The sequence below is a fragment of the Petromyzon marinus genome (assembly GCF_048934315.1).
Source record: "Petromyzon marinus isolate PM22_M1 ecotype Great Lakes invasive population chromosome 85 unlocalized genomic scaffold, UKy_Petmar_22M1.pri1.0 chr85_unloc.3, whole genome shotgun sequence".
NCBI lineage: Eukaryota > Metazoa > Chordata > Hyperoartia > Petromyzontiformes > Petromyzontidae > Petromyzon > Petromyzon marinus.
In genome coordinates this window covers 227,935-251,395 of record NW_027422648.1, presented here as the reverse complement: position 1 = coordinate 251,395, position 23,461 = coordinate 227,935, and the positions used below count along the sequence as shown (strand labels likewise).

Genomic DNA, 23,461 nt, shown 5'->3' with positions numbered 1-23,461 from the left:
GTGAGTGACCTTGGTGAGTGACCTGGTGAGTGACTTGGTGAGTGACCTGGTGAGTGACTTGGTGAGTGACTTGGTGAGTGACTTGGTGAGTGACCTGGTGAGTGACTTGGTGAGTGACTTGGTGAGTGACTTGGTGAGTGACCTGGTGAGTGACTTGGTGAGTGACCTGGTGAGTGACTTGGTGAGTGACCTGGTGAGTGACTTGGTGAGTGACTTGGTGAGTGACTTGGTGAGTGACCTGGTGAGTGACTTGGTGAGTGACCTGGTGAGTGACTTGGTGAGTGACGGACTTGGTGAGTGACCTGGTGAGTGACTTGGTGAGTGACCTGGTGAGTGACTTGGTGAGTGACTTGGTGAGTGACCTGGTGAGTGACTTGGTGAGTGACTTGGTGAGTGACTTGGTGAGTGACCTGGTGAGTGACTTGGTGAGTGACTTGGTGAGTGACTTGGTGAGTGACCTGGTGAGTGACCTGGTGAGTGACTGGTGAGTGACTTGGTGAGTGACTGGTGAGTGACTTGGTGAGTGACCTTGGTGAGTGACCTGGTGAGTGACTTGGTGAGTGACTTGGTGAGTGACCTGGTGAGTGACTTGGTGAGTGACCTTGGTGAGTGACTTGGTGAGTGACCTGGTGAGTGACTTGGTGAGTGACTTGGTGAGTGACTTGGTGAGTGACTTGGTGAGTGACCTGGTGAGTGACTTGGTGAGTGACTGGTGAGTGACCTGGTGAGTGACTTGGTGAGTGACCTGGTGAGTGACTTGGTGAGTGACTTGGTGAGTGACGTGAGTTGGTGAGTTGACTTGGTGAGTGACTTGGTGAGTGACCTGGTGAGTGACTTGGGGATGTGACTTGGTGAGTGACCTGGTGAGTGACTTGGTGAGTGACTTGGTGAGTGACTTGGTGAGTGACCTGGTGAGTGACTTGGTGAGTGACCTGGTGAGTGACCTTGGTGAGTGACTTGGTGAGTGACTTGGTGAGTGACCTGGTGAGTGACTTGGTGAGTGACTTGGTGAGTGACCTGGTGAGTGACTTGGTGAGTGACTTGGTGAGTGACCTGGTGAGTGACTTGGTGAGTGACTTGGTGAGTGACTTGGTGAGTGACTTGGTGAGTGACTTGGTGAGTGACTTGGTGAGTGACCTGGTGAGTGACTTGGTGAGTGACTTGGTGAGTGACTTGGTGAGTGACTTGGTGAGTGACCTGGTGAGTGACTTGGTGAGTGACTTGGTGAGTGACTTGGTGAGTGACCTGGTGAGTGACTTGGTGAGTGACTTGGTGAGTGACCTGGTGAGTGACCTTGGTGAGTGACTTGGTGAGTGACTTGTGAGTGACTTGGTGAGTGACCTGGTGAGTGACTTGGTGAGTGACCTGGTGAGTGACTGGTGAGTGACTTGGTGAGTGACCTGGTGAGTGACTTGGTGAGTGACTTGGTGAGTGACTTGGTGAGTGACCTGGTGAGTGACCTGGTGAGTGACTTGGTGAGTGACCTGGTGAGTGACCTTGGTGAGTGACTTGGTGAGTGACTTGGTGAGTGACTTGGTGAGTGACCTGGTGAGTGACTTGGTGAGTGACTTGGTGAGTGACTTGGTGAGTGACCTGGTGAGTGACTTGGTGAGTGACTTGGTGAGTGACTTGGTGAGTGACCTGGTGAGTGACTTGGTGAGTGACTTGGTGAGTGACCTGGTGAGTGACTTGGTGAGTGACTTGGTGAGTGACTTGGTGAGTGACCTGGTGAGTGACTTGGTGAGTGACTTGGTGAGTGACCTGGTGAGTGACTTGGTGAGTGACCTGGTGAGTGACTTGGTGAGTGACTTGGTGAGTGACCTGGTGAGTGACTTGGTGAGTGACCTGGTGAGTGACTTGGTGAGTGACTGGTGAGTGACTGGTGAGTGACCTGGTGAGTGACTTGGTGAGTGACTTGGTGAGTGACTTGGTGAGTGACCTGGTGAGTGACCTGGTGAGTGACTTGGTGAGTGACTTGGTGAGTGACTTGGTGAGTGACCTGGTGAGTGACCTTGGTGAGTGACTTGGTGAGTGACCTGGTGAGTGACTTGGTGAGTGACCTGGTGAGTGACTTGGTGAGTGACTTGGTGAGTGACTTGGTGAGTGACTTGGTGAGTGACCTGGTGAGTGACTTGGTGAGTGACCTGGTGAGTGACTTGGTGAGTGACTTGGTGAGTGACCTGGTGAGTGACTTGGTGAGTGACTGGTGAGTGACTTGGTGAGTGACCTGGTGAGTGACTTGGTGAGTGACTTGGTGAGTGACTTGGTGAGTGACTTGGTGAGTGACTTGGTGAGTGACTTGGTGAGTGACCTGGTGAGTGACTTGGTGAGTGACCTGGTGAGTGACTTGGTGAGTGACTTGGTGAGTGACTTGGTGAGTGACTGGTGAGTGACTTGGTGAGTGACTTGGTGAGTGACTTGGTGAGTGACTTGGTGAGTGACTTGGTGAGTGACCTGGTGAGTGACTTGGTGAGTGACCTGGTGAGTGACCTGGTGAGTGACTTGGTGAGTGACTTGGTGAGTGACCTGGTGAGTGACTTGGTGAGTGACTTGGTGATGACGTGAGTGACCTGGTGAGTGACTTGGTGAGTGACCTGGTGAGTGACTTGGTGAGTGACTTGGTGAGTGACTTGGTGAGTGACTGGTGAGTGACCTGGTGAGTGACTTGGTGAGTGACTTGGTGAGTGACTTGGTGAGTGACTTGGTGAGTGACCTGGTGAGTGACTTGGTGAGTGACTTGGTGAGTGACTTGGTGAGTGACTTGGTGAGTGACTTGGTGAGTGACTTGGTGAGTGACCTGGTGAGTGACCTGGTGAGTGACTTGGTGAGTGACTTGGTGAGTGACTGGTGAGTGACTTGGTGAGTGACTTGGTGAGTGACTTGGTGAGTGACCTGGTGAGTGACTTGGTGAGTGACTTGGTGAGTGACTCTGGTGAGTGACTTGGTGAGTGACCTGGTGAGTGACTTGGTGAGTGACTTGGTGAGTGACTTGGTGAGTGACTTGGTGAGTGACTGGTGAGTGACTTGGTGAGTGACCTGGTGAGTGACTTGGTGAGTGACCCGGTCACTTGGTGAGTGACTTGGTGAGTGACTTGGTGAGTGACTTGGTGAGTGACTTGGTGAGTGACCTGGTGAGTGACTTGGTGAGTGACCTGGTGAGTGACCTGGTGAGTGACTTGGTGAGTGACTTGGTGAGTGACTTGGTGAGTGACTTGGTGAGTGACTTGGTGAGTGACCTTGGTGAGTGACTTGGTGAGTGACTTGGTGAGTGACCTGGTGAGTGACTTGGTGAGTGACTTGGTGAGTGACCTGGTGAGTGACTTGGTGAGTGACCTGGTGAGTGACTTGGTGAGTGACTTGGTGAGTGACCTGGTGAGTGACCTGGTGAGTGACTTGGTGAGTGACTTGGTGAGTGACTTGGTGAGTGACCTGGTGAGTGACTTGGTGAGTGACCTGGTGAGTGACTTGGTGAGTGACTTGGTGAGTGACCTGGTGAGTGACTTGGTGAGTGACTTGGTGAGTGACTTGGTGAGTGACCTGGTGAGTGACTTGGTGAGTCACCTTGGTGAGTGACTTGGTGAGTGACTTGGTGAGTGACCTGGTGAGTGACCTGGTGAGTGACCTGGTGAGTGACTTGGTGAGTGACCTTGGTGAGTGACTTGGTGAGTGACTTGGTGAGTGACTTGGTGAGTGACCTTGGTGAGTGACCTGGTGAGTGACTTGGTGAGTGACCTGGTGAGTGACCTGGTGAGTGACTTGGTGAGTGACCTGGTGAGTGACTTGGTGAGTGACCTGGTGAGTGACTTGGTGAGTGACTTGGTGAGTGACCTGGTGAGTGACTTGGTGAGTGACTTGGTGAGTGACCTGGTGAGTGACTTGGTGAGTGACTTGGTGAGTGACTTGGTGAGTGACCTGGTGAGTGACTTGGTGAGTGACCTGGTGAGTGACCTTGGTGAGTGACCTGGTGAGTGACTTGGTGAGTGACCTGGTGAGTGACCTGGTGAGTGACTTGGTGAGTGACCTGGTGAGTGACTTGGTGAGTGACTTGGTGAGTGACCTGGTGAGTGACTTGGTGAGTGACCTGGTGAGTGACTTGGTGAGTGACCTGGTGAGTGACCTGGTGAGTGACTTGGTGAGTGACTTGGTGAGTGACTTGGTGAGTGACCTGGTGAGTGACTTGGTGAGTGACTTGGTGAGTGACCTGGTGAGTGACTTGGTGAGTGACTTGGTGAGTGACCTGGTGAGTGACTTGGTGAGTGACCTGGTGAGTGACTTGGTGAGTGACCTGGTGAGTGACTTGGTGAGTGACTGGTGAGTGACCTGGTGAGTGACCTGGTGAGTGACTTGGTGAGTGACCTGGTGAGTGACTTGGTGAGTGACTTGGTGAGTGACTTGGTGAGTGACCTGGTGAGTGACTTGGTGAGTGACTTGGTGAGTGACTTGGTGAGTGACCTGGTGAGTGACTTGGTGAGTGACTTGGTGAGTGACTGGTGAGTGACTTGGTGAGTGACCTGGTGAGTGACTTGGTGAGTGACTTGGTGAGTGACTTGGTGAGTGACCTGGTGAGTGACTTGGTGAGTGACTTGGTGAGTGACTTGGTGAGTGACCTGGTGAGTGACTTGGTGAGTGACTTGGTGAGTGACTTGGTGAGTGACCTGGTGAGTCACCTGGTGAGTGACTTGGTGAGTGACTTGGTGAGTGACCTGGTGAGTGACTTGGTGAGTGACCTGGTGAGTGACTTGGTGAGTGACTTGGTGAGTGACCTGGTGAGTGACTTGGTGAGTGACTTGGTGAGTGACTTGGTGAGTGACCTGGTGAGTGACTTGGTGAGTGACTTGGTGAGTGACTTGGTGAGTGACTTGGTGAGTGACCTGGTGAGTGACTTGGTGAGTGACTTGGTGAGTGACCTGGTGAGTGACTTGGTGAGTGACTTGGTGAGTGACTTGGTGAGTGACTTGGTGAGTGACTTGGTGAGTGACTTGGTGAGTGACCTGGTGAGTGACTTGGTGAGTGACTTGGTGAGTGACTTGGTGAGTGACCTGGTGAGTGACCTGGTGAGTGACCTGGTGAGTGACTTGGTGAGTGACTTGGTGAGTGACCTTGGTGAGTGACTTGGTGAGTGACTTGGTGAGTGACCTGGTGAGTGACTTGGTGAGTGACTTGGTGAGTGACTTGGTGAGTGACTTGGTGAGTGACCTGGTGAGTGACTTGGTGAGTGACTTGGTGAGTGACCTGGTGAGTGACTTGGTGAGTGACCTGGTGAGTGACTTGGTGAGTGACTTGGTGAGTGACCTGGTGAGTGACTTGGTGAGTGACCTGGTGAGTGACTTGGTGAGTGACTTGGTGAGTGACCTGGTGAGTGACTTGGTGAGTGACTTGGTGAGTGACTTGGTGAGTGACTTGGTGAGTCACCTGGTGAGTGACTTGGTGAGTGACCTGGTGAGTGACTTGGTGAGTCTGGTGAGTGACTTGGTGAGTGACTTGGTGAGTGACTTGGTGAGTGCCTTGGTGAGTGACCTGGTGAGTGACTTGGTGAGTGACCTGGTGAGTGACCTGGTGAGTGACTTGGTGAGTGACCTGGTGAGTGACTTGGTGAGTGACTTGGTGAGTGACCTGGTGAGTGACTTGGTGAGTGACTTGGTGAGTGACTTGGTGAGTGACCTGGTGAGTGACTTGGTGAGTGACTTGGTGAGTGACCTGGTGAGTGACTTGGTGAGTGACCTGGTGAGTGACTTGGTGAGTGACTTGGTGAGTGACCTGGTGAGTGACTTGGTGGAGTGACTTGGTGAGTGACTTGGTGAGTGACTTGGTGAGTGACTTGGTGAGTGACTTGGTGAGTAACCTGGTGAGTGACTTGGTGAGTGACTTGGTGAGTGACCTGGTGAGTGACTTGGTGAGTGACTTGGTGAGTGACTTGGTGAGTGACCTGGTGAGTGACTTGTGAGTCACCTGGTGAGTGACTTGGTGAGTGACTTGGTGAGTGACCTGGTGAGTGACCTGGTGAGTGACCTGGTGAGTGACTTGGTGAGTGACCTGGTGAGTGACTTGGTGAGTGACCTTGGTGAGTGACGGGGAGTTGGTGAGTGACCTGGTGAGTGACTTGGTGAGTGCACCTGGTGAGTGACCTGGTGAGTGACCTGGTGAGTGACTTGGTGAGTGACCTGGTGAGTGACTTGGTGAGTGACCTGGTGAGTGACTTGGTGAGTGACTTGGTGAGTGACCTGGTGAGTGACTTGGTGAGTGACTTGGTGAGTGACCTGGTGAGTGACTTGGTGAGTGACTTGGTGAGTGACTTGGTAGTGACCTGGTGAGTGACTTGTTGAGTGACCTGGTGAGTGACCTGGTGAGTGACCTGGTGAGTGACTTGGTGAGTGACCTGGTGAGTGACCTGGTGAGTGACTTGGTGAGTGACCTGGTGAGTGACTTGGTGAGTGACTTGGTGAGTGACCTGGTGAGTGACTTGGTGAGTGACCTGGTGAGTGACTTGGTGAGTGACCTGGTGAGTGACTTGGTGAGTGACCTGGTGAGTGACTTGGTGAGTGACTTGGTGAGTGACTTGGTGAGTGACCTGGTGAGTGACTTGGTGAGTGACTTGGTGAGTGACCTGGTGAGTGACTTGGTGAGTGACTTGGTGAGTGACCTGGTGAGTGACTTGGTGAGTGACTCTGCTGAGTGACTTGGTGAGTGACTTGGTGAGTGACTTGGTGAGTGACTTGGTGAGTGACCTGGTGAGTGACCTGGTGAGTGACTTGGTGAGTGACCTGGTGAGTGACTTGGTGAGTGACTTGGTGAGTTACTTGGTGAGTGACCTGGTGAGTGACTTGGTGAGTGACTTGGTGAGTGACTTGGTGAGTGACCTGGTGAGTGACTTGGTGAGTGACTTGGTGAGTGACCTGGTGAGTGACTTGGTGAGTGACTTGGTGAGTGACCTGGTGAGTGACTTGGTGAGTGACTTGGTGAGTGACTTGGTGAGTGACCTGGTGAGTGACTTGGTGAGTGACTTGGTGAGTGACTTGGTGAGTGACCTGGTGAGTGACTTGGTGAGTGACTTGGTGAGTGACTTGGTGAGTGACCTGGTGAGTCACCTGGTGAGTGACTTGGTGAGTGACTTGGTGAGTGACCTGGTGAGTGACTTGGTGAGTGACTTGGTGAGTGACTTGGTGAGTGACTTGGTGAGTGACCTGGTGAGTGACTTGGTGAGTGACTTGGTGAGTGACTTGGTGAGTGACTTGGTGAGTCACCTGGTGAGTGACTTGGTGAGTGACCTGGTGAGTGACTTTGTGAGTCACCTGGTGAGTGACTTGGTGAGTGACTTGGTGAGTGACTTGGTGAGTGACTTGGTGAGTGACCTGGTGAGTGACTTGGTGAGTGACCTGGTGAGTGACCTGGTGAGTGACTTGGTGAGTGACCTGGTGAGTGACTTGGTGAGTGACTTGGTGAGTGACCTGGTGAGTGACTTGGTGAGTGACTTGGTGAGTGACTTGGTGAGTGACCTGGTGAGTGACTTGGTGAGTGACTTGGTGAGTGACCTGGTGAGTGACTTGGTGAGTGACCTGGTGAGTGACTTGGTGAGTGACTTGGTGAGTGACCTGGTGAGTGACTTCGTGAGTGACTTGGTGAGTGACTTGGTGAGTGACTTGGTGAGTGACTTGGTGAGTGACTTGGTGAGTAACCTGGTGAGTGACTTGGTGAGTGACTTGGTGAGTGACCTGGTGAGTGACTTGGTGAGTGACTTGGTGAGTGACTTGGTGAGTGACCTGGTGAGTGACTTGGTGAGTCACCTGGTGAGTGACTTGGTGAGTGACTTGGTGAGTGACCTGGTGAGTGACCTGGTGAGTGACCTGGTGAGTGACTTGGTGAGTGACCTGGTGAGTGACTTGGTGAGTGACTTGGTGAGTGACTTGGTGAGTGACCTGGTGAGTGACCTGGTGAGTCACCTGGTGAGTGACCTGGTGAGTGACCTGGTGAGTGACTTGGTGAGTGACCTGGTGAGTGACTTGGTGAGTGACCTGGTGAGTGACTTGGTGAGTGACTTGGTGAGTGACCTGGTGAGTGACTTGGTGAGTGACTTGGTGAGTGACCTGGTGAGTGACTTGGTGAGTGACTTGGTGAGTGACTTGGTGAGTGACCTGGTGAGTGACTTGTTGAGTGACCTGGTGAGTGACCTGGTGAGTGACCTGGTGAGTGACTTGGTGAGTGACCTGGTGAGTGACCTGGTGAGTGACTTGGTGAGTGACCTGGTGAGTGACTTGGTGAGTGACTTGGTGAGTGACCTGGTGAGTGACTTGGTGAGTGACCTGGTGAGTGACTTGGTGAGTGACCTGGTGAGTGACCTGGTGAGTGACTTGGTGAGTGACTTGGTGAGTGACTTGGTGAGTGACCTGGTGAGTGACTTGGTGAGTGACCTGGTGAGTGACTTGGTGAGTGACTTGGTGAGTGACCTGGTGAGTGACTTGGTGAGTGACTTGGTGAGTGACCTGGTGAGTGACTGTGGTGAGTGACTTGGTGAGTGACTTGGTGAGTGACCTGGTGAGTGACTTGGTGAGTGACTTGGTGAGTGACTTGGTGAGTGACCTGGTGAGTGACTTGGTGAGTGACTTGGTGAGTGACTTGGTGAGTGACCTGGTGAGTCACCTGGTGAGTGACTTGGTGAGTGACTTGGTGAGTGACCTGGTGAGTGACTTGGTGAGTGACTTGGTGAGTGACTTGGTGAGTGACTTGGTGAGTGACCTGGTGAGTGACTTGGTGAGTGACTTGGTGAGTGACTTGGTGAGTGACTTGGTGAGTCACCTGGTGAGTGACTTGGTGAGTGACCTGGTGAGTGACTTTGTGAGTCACCTGGTGAGTGACTTGGTGAGTGACTTGGTGAGTGACTTGGTGAGTGACCTTGGTGAGTGACCTGGTGAGTGACTTGGTGAGTGACCTGGTGAGTGACCTGGTGAGTGACTTGGTGAGTGACCTGGTGAGTGACTTGGTGAGTGACTTGGTGAGTGACCTGGTGAGTGACTTGGTGAGTGACTTGGTGAGTGACTTGGTGAGTGACCTGGTGAGTGACTTGGTGAGTGACTTGGTGAGTGACCTGGTGAGTGACTTGGTGAGTGACCTGGTGAGTGACTTGGTGAGTGACTTGGTGAGTGACCTGGTGAGTGACTTCGTGAGTGACTTGGTGAGTGACTTGGTGAGTGACTTGGTGAGTGACTTGGTGAGTGACTTGGTGAGTAACCTGGTGAGTGACTTGGTGAGTGACTTGGTGAGTGACCTGGTGAGTGACTTGGTGAGTGACTTGGTGAGTGACTTGGTGAGTGACCTGGTGAGTGACTTGGTGAGTCACCTGGTGAGTGACTTGGTGAGTGACTTGGTGAGTGACCTGGTGAGTGACCTGGTGAGTGCGGGCGACCTTGGGGGGGAGGGGGGGACCTGGGAGTGAGGGACTTGGCTGAGTGACTTGGAGTGACCTGGTGGACGAGTCCTGGGTGAGTCCGACCTTGGTGAGTGACCTTGGTGAGTGACCTGGTGAGTGACTGGTGAGTGAACCTGGTGAGTGACTTGGTGAGTGGACCTGGTGAGTGACTTGGTGAGTGACCTGGTGAGTGACCTGGTGAGTGACTTGGTGAGTGACTTGGTGAGTGACCTGGTGAGTGACTTGGTGAGTGACTTGGTGAGTGACTTGGTGAGTGACCTGGTGAGTGACTTGGTGAGTGACCTGGTGAGTGACCTGGTGAGTGACTTGGTGAGTGACCTGGTGAGTGACTTGGTGAGTGACCTGGTGAGTGACTTGGTGAGTGACCTGGTGAGTGACTTGGTGAGTGACCTGGTGAGTGACTTGGTGAGTGACTTGGTGAGTGACTTGGTGAGTGACCTGGTGAGTGACTTGTTGAGTGACCTGGTGAGTGACCTGGTGAGTGACCTGGTGAGTGACTTGGTGAGTGACCTGGTGAGTGACCTGGTGAGTGACTTGGTGAGTGACCTGGTGAGTGACTTGGTGAGTGACTTGGTGAGTGACCTGGTGAGTGACTTGGTGAGTGACCTGGTGAGTGACTTGGTGAGTGACCTGGTGAGTGACCTGGTGAGTGACTTGGTGAGTGACTTGGTGAGTGACTTGGTGAGTGACCTGGTGAGTGACTTGGTGAGTGACTTGGTGAGTGACCTGGTGAGTGACTTGGTGAGTGACTTGGTGAGTGACCTGGTGAGTGACTTGGTGAGTGACCTGGTGAGTGACTTGGTGAGTGACCTGGTGAGTGACTTGGTGAGTGACTTGGTGAGTGACCTGGTGAGTGACCTGGTGAGTGACTTGGTGAGTGACCTGGTGAGTGACTTGGTGAGTGACTTGGTGAGTTACTTGGTGAGTGACCTGGTGAGTGACTTGGTGAGTGACTTGGTGAGTGACTTGGTGAGTGACCTGGTGAGTGACTTGGTGAGTGACTTGGTGAGTGACCTGGTGAGTGACTTGGTGAGTGACCTGGTGAGTGACTTGGTGAGTGACTTGGTGAGTGACTTGGTGAGTGACCTGGTGAGTGACTTGGTGAGTGACTTGGTGAGTGACTTGGTGAGTGACCTGGTGAGTGACTTGGTGAGTGACTTGGTGAGTGACTTGGTGAGTGACCTGGTGAGTCACCTGGTGAGTGACTTGGTGAGTGACTTGGTGAGTGACCTGGTGAGTGACTTGGTGAGTGGCCTGGTGAGTGACTTGTTGAGTGACTTGGTGAGTGACCTGGTGAGTGACTTGGTGAGTGACTTGGTGAGTGACTTGGTGAGTGACCTGGTGAGTGACTTGGTGAGTGACCTGGTGAGTGACTTGGTGAGTGACTTGGTGAGTGACCTGGTGAGTGACTTGGTGAGTGACTTGGTGAGTGACCTGGTGAGTGACTTGGTGAGTGACTTGGTGAGTGACTTGGTGAGTGACTTGGTGAGTGACTTGGTGAGTGACCTGGTGAGTGACCTGGTGAGTGACTTGGTGAGTGACTTGGTGAGTGACTTGGTGAGTGACCTGCTGAGTGACCTGGTGAGTGACCTGGTGAGTGACTTGGTGAGTGACTTGGTGAGTGACTTGGTGAGTGACTTGGTGAGTGACTTGGTGAGTGACCTGGTGAGTGACTTGGTGAGTGACTTGGTGAGTGACTTGGTGAGTGACTTGGTGAGTGACCTGGTGAGTGACTTGGTGAGTGACCTGGTGAGTGACTTGGTGAGTGACTTGGTGGGTGACTTGGTGAGTGACCTGGTGAGTGACCTGGTGAGTGACTTGGTGAGTGACTTGGTGAGTGACTTGGTGAGTGACTTGGTGAGTCACCTGGTGAGTGACCTGGTGAGTGACTTGGTGAGTGACTTGGTGAGTGACTTGGTGAGTGACCTCCACCTCTCCCCCCCCCTCCCCCCCCACCGTCAGCTCCCTTCACCTTCGGCCCACAATGCACCGCGATCTCGAGCCGACCGACCAATCAGAGGCTGGCGCTCGCCCCACGCGTCCGGCAGGAAGTCTCCCACAATGCACCGGTGGGGCAGCTGCTGCTTCCTGCCGCGTCAATCGCCAGGCACACGGACGCCAGGTAGATAGACAACATCCGGTCTAGATAGACAACACAGAGACACACACAGAGACTCACACAGAGACTCACACAGAGACTCACACAGAGACTCACACAGAGACACACACAGAGACACACACAGAGACTCACACAGAGACACACACAGAGACTCACTCAGAGACACACAGAGACACACACAGAGACTCACACAGACTCACACAGAGACTCACACAGAGACTCACACAGAGACTCACTCAGAGACACACACAGAGACACACACAGAGACACACACAGAGACACACACAGAGACTCACACAGAGACACACACAGAGACTCACACAGAGACTCACTCAGAGACACACAGAGACACACACAGAGACTCACACAGAGACTCACACAGAGACTCACACAGAGACTCACACAGAGACTCACACAGAGACTCACTCAGAGACTCAGACAGAGACTCACACAGAGACACACACAGAGACTCACACAGAGACTCACTCAGAGACTCAGAAAGAGACTCACACAGAGACACACACAGAGACACACACAGAGACACACACAGAGACTCACACAGAGACTCACACAGAGACTCACACAGAGACACAGAGACTCACACAGAGACTCACACAGAGACACACACAGAGACTCACACAGAGACTCACTCAGAGACTCAGACAGAGACTCACACAGAGACACACACAGAGACACACACAGAGAGACACACACAGAGACACACACAGAGACACACACAGAGACTCACACAGAGACTCACACAGAGACACACACAGAGACACACACAGAGACTCACACAGAGACACACACAGAGACTCACACAGAGACACAGAGACTCACACAGAGACTCACACAGAGACTCACTCAGAGACTCAGACAGAGACTCACACAGAGACACACACAGAGACACACACAGAGACACACACAGAGACACACACAGAGACTCACACAGAGACTCACACAGAGACACAGAGACTCACACAGAGACTCACACAGAGACACACAGAGAGACACACAGAGACTCACTCAGAGACTCAGACAGAGACTCACACAGAGACACACACAGAGACACACACAGAGAGACACACACAGAGACACACACAGAGACACACACAGAGACTCACACAGAGACTCACACAGACATACACACAAAGACTCACACAGAGACACACAGAGACTCACACAGAGACTCACACAGAGACTCACTCAGAGACTCAGACAGAGACTCACACAGAGACACACACAGAGACACACAGAGAGACTCACACAGAGAGACACACAGAGACACACACAGAGACTCACACAGAGACTCACACAGAGACACACACAGAGACTCACACAGAGACACACACAGAGACTCACAGACACCCACAGAGACTCACAAAGATTCACAGAGACTCACAGAGACACACAGAGATACACAGACACTCACAGAGACACACAGAAACTCACAGAGAATCACAGACACCCACAGAGACTCACAGAGACTCACAGACACCCACAGAGACTCACAGAGACTCACAGACACCCACAGAGACTCACAGAGACTCACAGAGACACACAAAGACTCACAGACACCCACAGAGACTCACAGAGACACACAGAGACTCACAGAGACCCACAGAGACACACAGAGACTCACAGAGACTCACGGACACCCACAGAGACTCACAGAGACTCACAGAGACACACAGAGACTCACAGAGACTCACAGAGACTCACAGACACCCACAGAGACTCACAGAGACTCACAGAGACACACAGAGACTCACAGAGACAGACAGAGACTCACAGACACCCATAGAGACTCACAGACACACAGAGACACACAGAGACTCACAGAGACACACAGAGACTCACAGAGACTCACAGACACCCACAGAGACACACAGAGACCGACAGAGACCCACAGAGACACAGAGACTCACAGAGACTTACAGAGCCTCACAGAGACTCACAGAGACTCACAGAGACTCACAGACACCCACAGAGACGCACAGAGACACACAGATACTCACAGACACCCACAGAGACTCACAGAGACTCACAGAGACTCACAGACACACAGAGACTCACAGAGACTCACAAAGACACACAGAGACCTACAGAGACTCACAGAGACTCACAGACACCCACAGAGACTCACAGAGACTCACAGAGACTCACAGAGACTCACAGACACCCACAGAGACTCACAGAGACACACAGAGACTCACAGACACCCACAGAGACTCACAGAGACCCACAGAGACTCACAGAGACCCACAGAGACTCACAGAGCCTCACAGACACCCACAGATACTCACAGAGACTCACAGAGACTCACAGAGACCCACAGAGACTCACAGAGACTCACAGAGACTCACAGACACCCACAGAGACTCACAAACACCCACAGAGACTCACAGAGACTCACAGAGACCCACAGAGACTCACAGAGACTCAGAGACTCACAGACACCCACAGAGACTCACAGAGACTCACAGAGACTGACAGAGACTCACAGAGACTCTCACAGAGACTCACAGAGACTCAAAGACACCCACAGAGACTCACAGACACCCACAGAGACTCACAGAGACTCACAGAGTCCCACAGAGACTCACAGAGACTCACAGAGACACACAGACACCCACAGAGACTCACAGAGACTCACAGACACCCACAGAGACTCACAGAGACCCACAGACACCCACAGAGACTCACAGAAACTCACAGAGACCCACAGAGACTCACAGACACCCACAGAGACTCACAGAGACTCACAGAGACCCACAGAGACTCACAGAGACCCACAGAGACTCACAGAGACTCACAGACACCCACAGAGACTCACAGAGACTCACAGAGACCCACAGAGACTCACAGAGACCCACAGAGACTCACAGAGACTCACAGACACCCACAGAGACTCACAGAGACTCACAGAGCCTAACAGAGACTCACAGAGCCTCACAGAGACACACAGAGACTCACAGAGACTCACAGAGACTCACCGACACCCACAGAGACTCACAGAGACCCACAGAGACACTCACAGAGACTCACAGAGCCTCACAGAGACTCACAGAGCCTCACAGAGACCCACAGAGACTCACAGAGACACACAGAGACTCACAGACACCCACAGAGACTCACAGAGACACACAGAGACTCACAGAGACACACAGAGACTCACAGAGACTCACAGAGACACACAGACACCCACAGACACCCACAGACACCCACAGAGACTCACCAAGACTCACACAGACTCACAGACACCCACAGAGACACACAGAGACTCACAGAGACTCACAGAGACTCACAGAGACACACAGAGACTCACAGAGACAGACAGAGACTCACAGACACCCATAGAGACTCACAGACACACAAAGACTCACAGAGACACACAGAGACTCACAGAGACTCACAGACACCCACAGAGACACACAGAGACCCACAGAGACCCACAGAGACACAGAGACTCACAGAGACTCACAAAGGCACACAGAGACCTACAGAGACTCACAGAGACTCACAGAGACTCACAGAGACTCACAGACACCCACAGAGACTCACAGAGACTCACAGAGACTCACAGAGACTCACAGAGACGCACAGAGACACACAGAGACTCACAGACACCCACAGAGACTCACAGAGACTCACAGAGACTCACAGACACACAGAGACTCACAGAGACTCACAAAGGCACACAGAGACCTACAGAGACTCACAGAGACTCACAGAGACTCACAGACACCCACAGAGACTCACAGAGACTCACAGATACTCACAGACACCCACAGAGACTCACAGAGACACACAGAGACTCACAGACACCCACAGAGACTCACAGAGACCCACAGAGACTCACAGAGACCCACAGAGACTCACAGAGACTCACAGACACCCACAGAGACTCACAGAGACTCACAGAGACTCACAGAGACCCACAGAGACTCACAGAGACTCACAGACACCCACAGAGACTCACAAACACCCACAGAGACTCACAGAGACTCACAGAGACCCACAGAGACTCACAGAGACTCACAGAGACTCACAGACACCCACAGAGACCCACAGAGACTCACAGAGACTGACAGAGACTCACAGAGACTCTCACAGAGACTCACAGAGACTCACAGACACCCACAGAGACTCACAGACACCCACAGAGACTCACAGAGACTCACAGAGACTCACAGAGACCCACAGAGACTCACAGAGACCCACAGAGACTCACAGACACTCACAGAGACTCACAGAGACTCACAGAGACCCACAGACACCCACAGAGACTCACAGACACTCACAGAGACACACAGAGACTCACAGAGACTCACAGAGACCCACAGATACCCACAGAGACTCACAGAGACTCACAGAGACACACAGAGACTCACAGACACTCACAGAGACTCACAGAGACTCACAGAGACACACAGAGACACACAGAGACTCACAGAGACTCACAGAGACTCACAGACACCCACAGAGACCCACAGAGACTCACAGAGACCCACAGAGACTCACAGACACACAGAGACTCACAGACATCCACAGAGACTCACAGACACACAGAGACTCACAGAGACTCACAGAGACTCACAGAGACACAGAGACTCACAGAGACTCACAGACACCCACAGAGACACACAGAGACTCACAGACACCCACAGAGACTCACAGAGACTCACAGAGACTCACAGAGACACACAGAGACTCACAAAGACTCACAGAGACTCACAGAGACACACAAAGACTCATAGAGACTCACAGAGACCCACAGAGACTCACAGACACACAGAGACTCACAGAGACTCACTGAGACTCAGAGACACACAGACACTCACAGAGACTCACGGAGACCCACAGAGACTCACAGAGACACACAGAGACTCACAGAGACCCACAGAGACACACAGAGACTCACAGAGACTCACAGAGAGACAGAGACTCACAGACACCCACAGAGACCCCAAAGAGACTCACAGAGACACTCACAGAGACCCACAGAGACCCACAGAGACTCACAGAGACCCACAGAGACTCACAGAGACTCACAGACACACAGAGACACACAGAGACACACAGAGACCCACAGAGACTCACAGACACCCACAGAGACTCACAGACACTCACAGAGACTCACAGACTCACAGAGACTCACAGAGACTCACAGACACCCACAGAGACTCACAGACACCCACAGAGACTCACAGAGACTCACAGACACCCACAGAGACTCACAGACACCCACAGAGACTCACAGACACCCACAGAGACTCACAGAGACTCACAAAGACTCACAGAGACCCCACAGAGACTCACAGAGACCCACAGAGACTCACAGACACACAGAGACACACAGAGACACACAGAGACCCACAGAGACTCACAGACACCCACAGAGACTCACAGACACCCACAGAGACTCACAGAGACTCACAGAGACTCACAGACTCACAGAGACTCACAGAGACTCACAGACACCCACAGAGACTCACAGACACCCACAGAGACTCACAGACACCCACAGAGACTCACAGACACTCACAGAGACTCACAGAGACTCACAGACACCCACAGAGACTCACAGAGACTCACACAGAGACACACAGAGACTCACAGACACCCACAGAGACTCACAGACACACAGAGACTCACAGAGACTCACACAAAGACTCACAGAGACTCACCGAGTTGAACCTCCTCCCTCCTCCCTTCTACCCAGGTCTCTCTTCTCCCGAGAGTCGTTCGCGTCCACCACCATCAGCCTCTGCCTCAGCGACAGCCAATCAGCGGCCAGCGGGCCGCCCTCCTCCGATTGGGCGGTCTCGCCGGTGACCCTCCCCCTCAACAACCACCACCACAGCAACAACAACAACAGCCACCACAGCAACAACAACAACAGCCACCACAGCAACAACAACAGCAGCCAGAACAACAACCACCAGCCACGTCTGCCAGTGCCACCCATCCACCCGTCCAACAACGCCTTGCTTCCTGCTGCTAATTATGGCGGTGGTGGTGGTTGTGGTGGTGGTGGTTGTGGTGGTGGTGGTGGTGGTGGTTGTGGTGGTGGCGGTTGTGGTGGTGGCGGTTGTGGTGGTGGTGGCGGTGGTGGCCAGGCCTTGCCGCTGGAGGACGCTCGAGGTGCTGGTGGTGGCGGCGAAGGCGGCGGTGCAACACAACGACAACAACAACAACCACAACAACAACCACAACAACCACAACAACAACAACAACCACAACATCAACAACAACAACCACAACAACGACAACAACAACAACGTCAACCACCACAACGACAACCACAACCACCACAACCACGACAACCACAACAACCACAACATCAACAACATCAACCACGACAACCACAACCACCACAACCACAACCACGTCAGGAGCGCCACTCATCCGCGTCGACCGCCGTCGCGACCGTGCCATCACCACCGGCGGTGCCACCACCACCACCGGCGGTGCCACCACCACCACCGGTGGTGGTGGCACCGCACCGCGGCCGCCCAGGCCTCAAGTTCTGCCCGGGGCTAGGCCCGGGCTTCGGCCTGGCCGGAGGCTACTGCGGCGGTGGCCTTGTAGGCCAAGGGTTCGGCCCGGGCTCAGGCCCGGGCTTAGGCTTCGGCCCGGGCTCAGGCCCGGGCTTAGGCCCAGGATTAGGCTCAGGATTAGGCTCAGGTTTAGGCTTCGGCCCAGGCCCGGGCTTAGGCTTAGGCCCAGGCTTAGGCCCAGGCTTAGGCTTAGGCCAAGGCTTAGGCCCAGGCTTAGGCCCAGGCTCAGGCCCAGGCCAAGGCTTAGGCCCGGGCTCAGGCCCAGGCTTAGGCTCAGGCCCAGGCTTCGGCCCAGGCCTTGCCGGATGTTGCCACGTCGGTCTCGCCGGCAGCAGCGGCAGCGGCGGCAGCGGCGGCGGCCGGGGCCACAAGAGGGCTCTGTCGCTGTCGCCGCTCTCCCTCGACGGGCTGGACCTGAACGCGGCCATCCGGACGTCGCCCACCTCCCTCGTCGCCTTCGTGAACGGCACGGCGGGGACCGGGACGGTGACAGGGACCGGGACCGGGACCGGGACGGTGACGGGGACCGGGACCGGGACGGGGACCGGGACCGGGACGGTGACAGGGACCGGGACCGGGACGGGGACGGGGACCGGGACGGGGACCGGGACGGGGACCGGGACGGGGACCGGGACGGTGACGGGGACGGGGACCGGGACGGGGACGGGGACATCGCCGGCGGCAACGTTGCCGGCGACGTTCGGCCCCGGCCGCCACGCCGGAGTTCGCCCGCCGGGCGAGTCGCCGGCGGGAGGCGGTGCCTTGGGCCACCTGGACGTGAGGAGGAGCGGCGGAGGAGGTGGAGGAGGTGGAGGAGGTGGAGGAGGTGGTGGAGGTGGAGGAGGAGGTGGTGGTGGTGGAGGAGGTCTCACAGCAGCAGGTGGAGGAGGTGGAGGAGGTGGAGGAGGTGGTGGAGGTGGAGGAGGTCTCACAGCAGCAGGTGGTGGAGGAGGAGGAGGAGGAGGACAAGGAGGAGGAGGATTGGTAGGAGGAGGAGGAGAAGGAGGAGGAGATCCGGTAGACACGGTGGGGGCAGACCCAATGGGTGGTGCAGGTGGTGGAGGTGGTGCAGGTGGTGGAGGTGTTGGGGGTGTTGCAGGGGGACTCACGAGAGGTTTTCCCGCGGCCCGTCGGCCCCTCCCGTGTGGCTGCCCACCGCCACCACCAGCGGCGTCAGCGGCGGTGAGCCCCGTGTCACCCAACATGGAGGTTCGCCCGGCCTTCCACGACCTCCTCCACCTGCTGCGCCACCGCAGAGGGGACACGGAGGCGGTGGAGGCGGTGGAGGAGGAGGCGGTGGAGGAGGTGGAGGCGGAGGAGGAAGAGGCGGTGGAGGCGGTGGAGGCGGTGGAGGAGGAGGCGGTGGAGTGCGGCACCGTGAGCATCGTCGCTGCTGGTGGAGGAGGAGGATTTGGAGGAGGATTTGGAGGAGGAGGATTTGGAGGAGGATTTGGAGGAGGAGGATTTGGAGGATTTGGAGGCTGCGACGAGTGGCGGCCGCCGCTGGCCGTGCGAGATATCTTCACGACGCAGCTGCGGGAAGACGACAACGACGGTGACGACTTCTACTGGCCGGAGATCCCTCCGGTGGCGGCGGCGGAGCCACCGGTGGCGGCGGAGTTCCAACTCTCGAGGCTCCGCGAGCCTCCCCCATCCTACCACAATCACCACCACCACCACAACAACCACCACCACAACAACGACAACCACCACAACAACAACGACCAACACCACAACAACGACGACTTCTGCCACAAAGATCGCGGCCACGGAGATCACGAGGACCTCCTCCTCCTGCAGCAGCAGCAGCAGCAGCAGCTCCACCAACAGCAGCTCCTCCTCCTCCACCAACATCAACAACATCAACAACAACTACAACTACAACAACAACATCATCAACACCACCAACAACACCAACAACAACATCAGCAACAACAACAACACCAACATCAACACCAACAACAACAACACCACCAACAACAACAACAACATCACCAACATCAACACCAACAACAACAACACCACCAACACCAACATCAACAACAACATCAACAACACCAACAACAACAGCAACACCACCATCACCGCCACCACCACCACCACCGCCAGTGGTGGCGTGAGGGAGCCACCGATGGGTTCCTGCCGAGCGCCATGGACCACAGCGGACGTCTCATCGACGAGGGGGCGGTCGTGGCGGCGGCCATGACGGCAGCCATGACAGCCACGGCGGCGGCCATGACGGCGATGGAGGCCGAGGAGGAGGAGGAGGATGAGGAGGAGGAGGAGGGGGAGGGAGGCCATGAGGAGGAGGGCTTGCTGTGCCGCTGGGCAGACTGCCTGGTGAGTGGGTGAGTGGGTGGGTGAGTGGGTGGGTGAGTGAGTGGGTGAGTGGGTGGGTGAGTGAGTGGGTGGGTGGGTGAGTGGGTGGGTGGGTGAGTGGGTGAGTGGGTGGGTGGGTGGGTGAGTGAGTGAGAGGGTGAGTGGTGAGTGAGTGAGTGGGTAAGTGGGTGGGTGAGTGGGTGGGTGGGTGAGTGAGTGGGTGGGTGGGTGAGTGAGTGAGTGGTGAGTGGGTGAGTGAGTGGGTGAGTGAGTGGGTGGGTGGGTGAGTGGGTCAGTGGATGGGTGGGTGAGTGGGTGGGTGAGTGGGTGAGTGGTGAGTGAGTGAGTGGGTGAAGGGGGCGTGGGAGCATGGCGGTGAGGTGTGGGAAGCTGTAAGCCCCAGGCTACTTTGGGCTCGCCTTCCCATCAACCGGAGGCGAGGGTTGGTGGTCGTGGTTACTTATGCCCCCACCGAAGATGAACATCCGTGGAGGGATGCAGGCAAAGCCGATGAGTCAGATGCCTTCTATGACCTCCTGTCACAGGTGCTGGCTAAAGTAGCCCCTCGGGATAGAGTCATCATGTTGGGTGACTTCAATGCCCGAGTTGGTCATGATGCTGGCACCTGGTCTGGAGTGATTGGAGGGCATGGGCCAGATCAGCTCAATAACAACGGTAGGAGGCTGCTAGATTTGTGTGCAGCTCATGGGCTTGTAATTACCAACACGCTGTTCCGGCATCGGCGCATCCACACAACATCATGGATGCATGCCGGGTCCAAGCAAGAACATCTGCTGGACTACATAGTGACGGACCAGCGGATGCGAGCCCATGTCCTTGACACCAGGACTTACCGTGGAGCTGATCTGCCCTCTGACCATCGACTAGTCATCTGTAAGATGCGCCTGCCATTCTTCCACTCCGGTGGTGGGTGTACACCCAGGACCCCATTCCAACCTAAAGTGGCCTGGTCTCAGTTATCTGATGAAAGTTGCAAGAGAGAATTTCATCATCGCTTGCGGCTGGGATTGGCATCGTCCCCGACTCCTCCTGATGTCGAGGGTAAATGGGCGAGGTTTAGGACTGTGACTCATGCAGCTGCAATGGCTGCTTTGGGTACGCGGTCCAGACCTCCCCAGAGACCCTGGCTGACAGAGGAGGTGTTCAGGATGGTTGAGAAAAAGCGACAGGCCCACTGTCATCGGCTACAGAATCCCACGTCAGAGAATGAGGAGGCTTACCGCAGCCTTCGCTCGGAGGTTCGGAGAGCCGTGAGGCGCTGCAAGGATGAGTGGTGGTCGCGGGTTGCTGAGGAGATGGAGTCTGCCTCAGTGGCCCGCGATCACAAATCTCTATTTAACTCCATCAAAAAAGTAACCTGCAGCGCCACACCTATTACCATCAGGGGAAAAAAACGGTGATCCAATCTCCGACCCCCAGGAACAGGTTTGCAGATTTGCTGAGCATTTCTGTGAGGTCCTGGGGGAGGGAAAATCCCTCAGCCAGGAAAACATCGTGGCACAAAGTGAGGATGACCCTGCTGAGGCTGCGGTGCCTCGAATATTGGAAGACGTCACCCCCTGTGAGTGGCTGGCTGAGGTGCCATCTGTTCAGGAAGTACTGAAGGTGATCTGGAGTCTGAGACCAGGAAAGGCAGCGGGCAGAGATGATCTCCCAAGCGAAATGCTGAGGGAGGGTGGCGTTTGTGCACAGACTGCCCTATATGACATCATAACAACGGTCTGGACCACTGGACGGGTTCCGCAGGATTGGAAGGATGCCCTGGTGGTCCCCCTCTTTAAGAAGGGGGACCGCACAGACTGTAACAACTACAGGGGCATCTCACTCCTCAGTGTGCCGGGAAAGGTCCTGGCAAGGATTATTCAACATCGCCTTGCCAGGCACGCTGAGGAGAGGCTTGCGGAGCCCCAATGCGGTTTCAGGAAAGGGCGGTCCTGCACAGATGCCATATTTTCTGTCCGTCTGCTACAGCAGAGGTGTAGGGAATTCCAACAAGACCTACATCTCTGCTTTATTGACCTGGTCAAAGCCTATGATACCATCAGTAGGCCTGGGCTCTGGGTCGTTCTTCGTGCTTTTGGAGTACCTGACCCTCTGCTCACGATCATTAAGGACCTTCATGATGGTGAGCGGGCCCGGGTAAAACTACGTGGCGGGAGTCAGAGCCATTCCATGTACACCTTGGGGTGCGACAGGGATGTCCTCTGGCTCCCGCATTATTTAACATCGATTTTGACCACGTAGTTCGTGAAGCCTTCAATAGCTGTACCGGGGGAATCTCCATATGGTACAGATATAATGGGAGGCTAATCGATGCCCGGGTGCGGTCAAGGGATGGCTCCCTATTGGTCAACCACGTTATGTATGCCGATGATTTGGTAATAGCTGCTCAGTCAGAGGAGGAGTTGGAGACGCTGCTGCTGAGACTGGAGCGTGCCACTAAGAGGTGGAGACCTTACCATCAGCTCCACCAAAACTAAGCACCTGCCTGGGTATTTTGTATAATCGGACACTCCACCCCCACAACTCCCAATCGGTGATGGGGCAGTTGTGGAGAGAGTGGAGAGTTTCCCATACCTGGGCAGTGTGCTTATGACCGGCTCCAGTTTAACAGCAGAGGTCTCACTCCGAATCAGTCGAGCGGCAATATCTTTTCATCGGTTGCATAACGCCATGTGGAAGCCACCTGGTCTGTCGCACCGCACTAAGCTTCAGGTCTTCTCGGCCACGGTCATTCCCTCCCTTCTCTACGCTTGCGAAACGTGGACCCCCCTAATGGAACATCTTCACCGGTTAGAAACATTTAGGCTGGCCTGCCTACGATCCATCCTGGGTTTAACCAGGCTGGATTGTGTGAGGAGCTCACAAATCCTTGAAAGATCTGGGCACGGTCCCATTGGTGAGCTCCTCCGGCGGGCAAGGCTGCGATGGCTGGGTCATGTAGCCCGCATGCCCAGCCACCGCATGCCTAAACAGCTTTTGTTCGGCCGAATCGAGGGGGCTAAACGGGCGCGGCAC

At 54.8% G+C, this 23,461-nt stretch overlaps 1 protein-coding gene across 1 annotated transcript in view; it reads left to right on the top strand.

Annotated features, from left to right (window-relative positions):
• The window catches only part of LOC142908540 (uncharacterized), an 83,296-nt gene that overhangs the window by 36,608 nt on the left and 23,227 nt on the right, over window positions 1–23,461 (top strand). Inside the window, exons 3-4 of the mRNA XM_076059279.1 lie at window positions 11,384–11,543; window positions 17,266–20,443. Coding sequence (XP_075915394.1) covers window positions 11,384–11,543; window positions 17,266–20,443 — 3,338 coding nt within the window. The remainder of the gene's footprint in view (window positions 1–11,383; window positions 11,544–17,265; window positions 20,444–23,461) is intronic.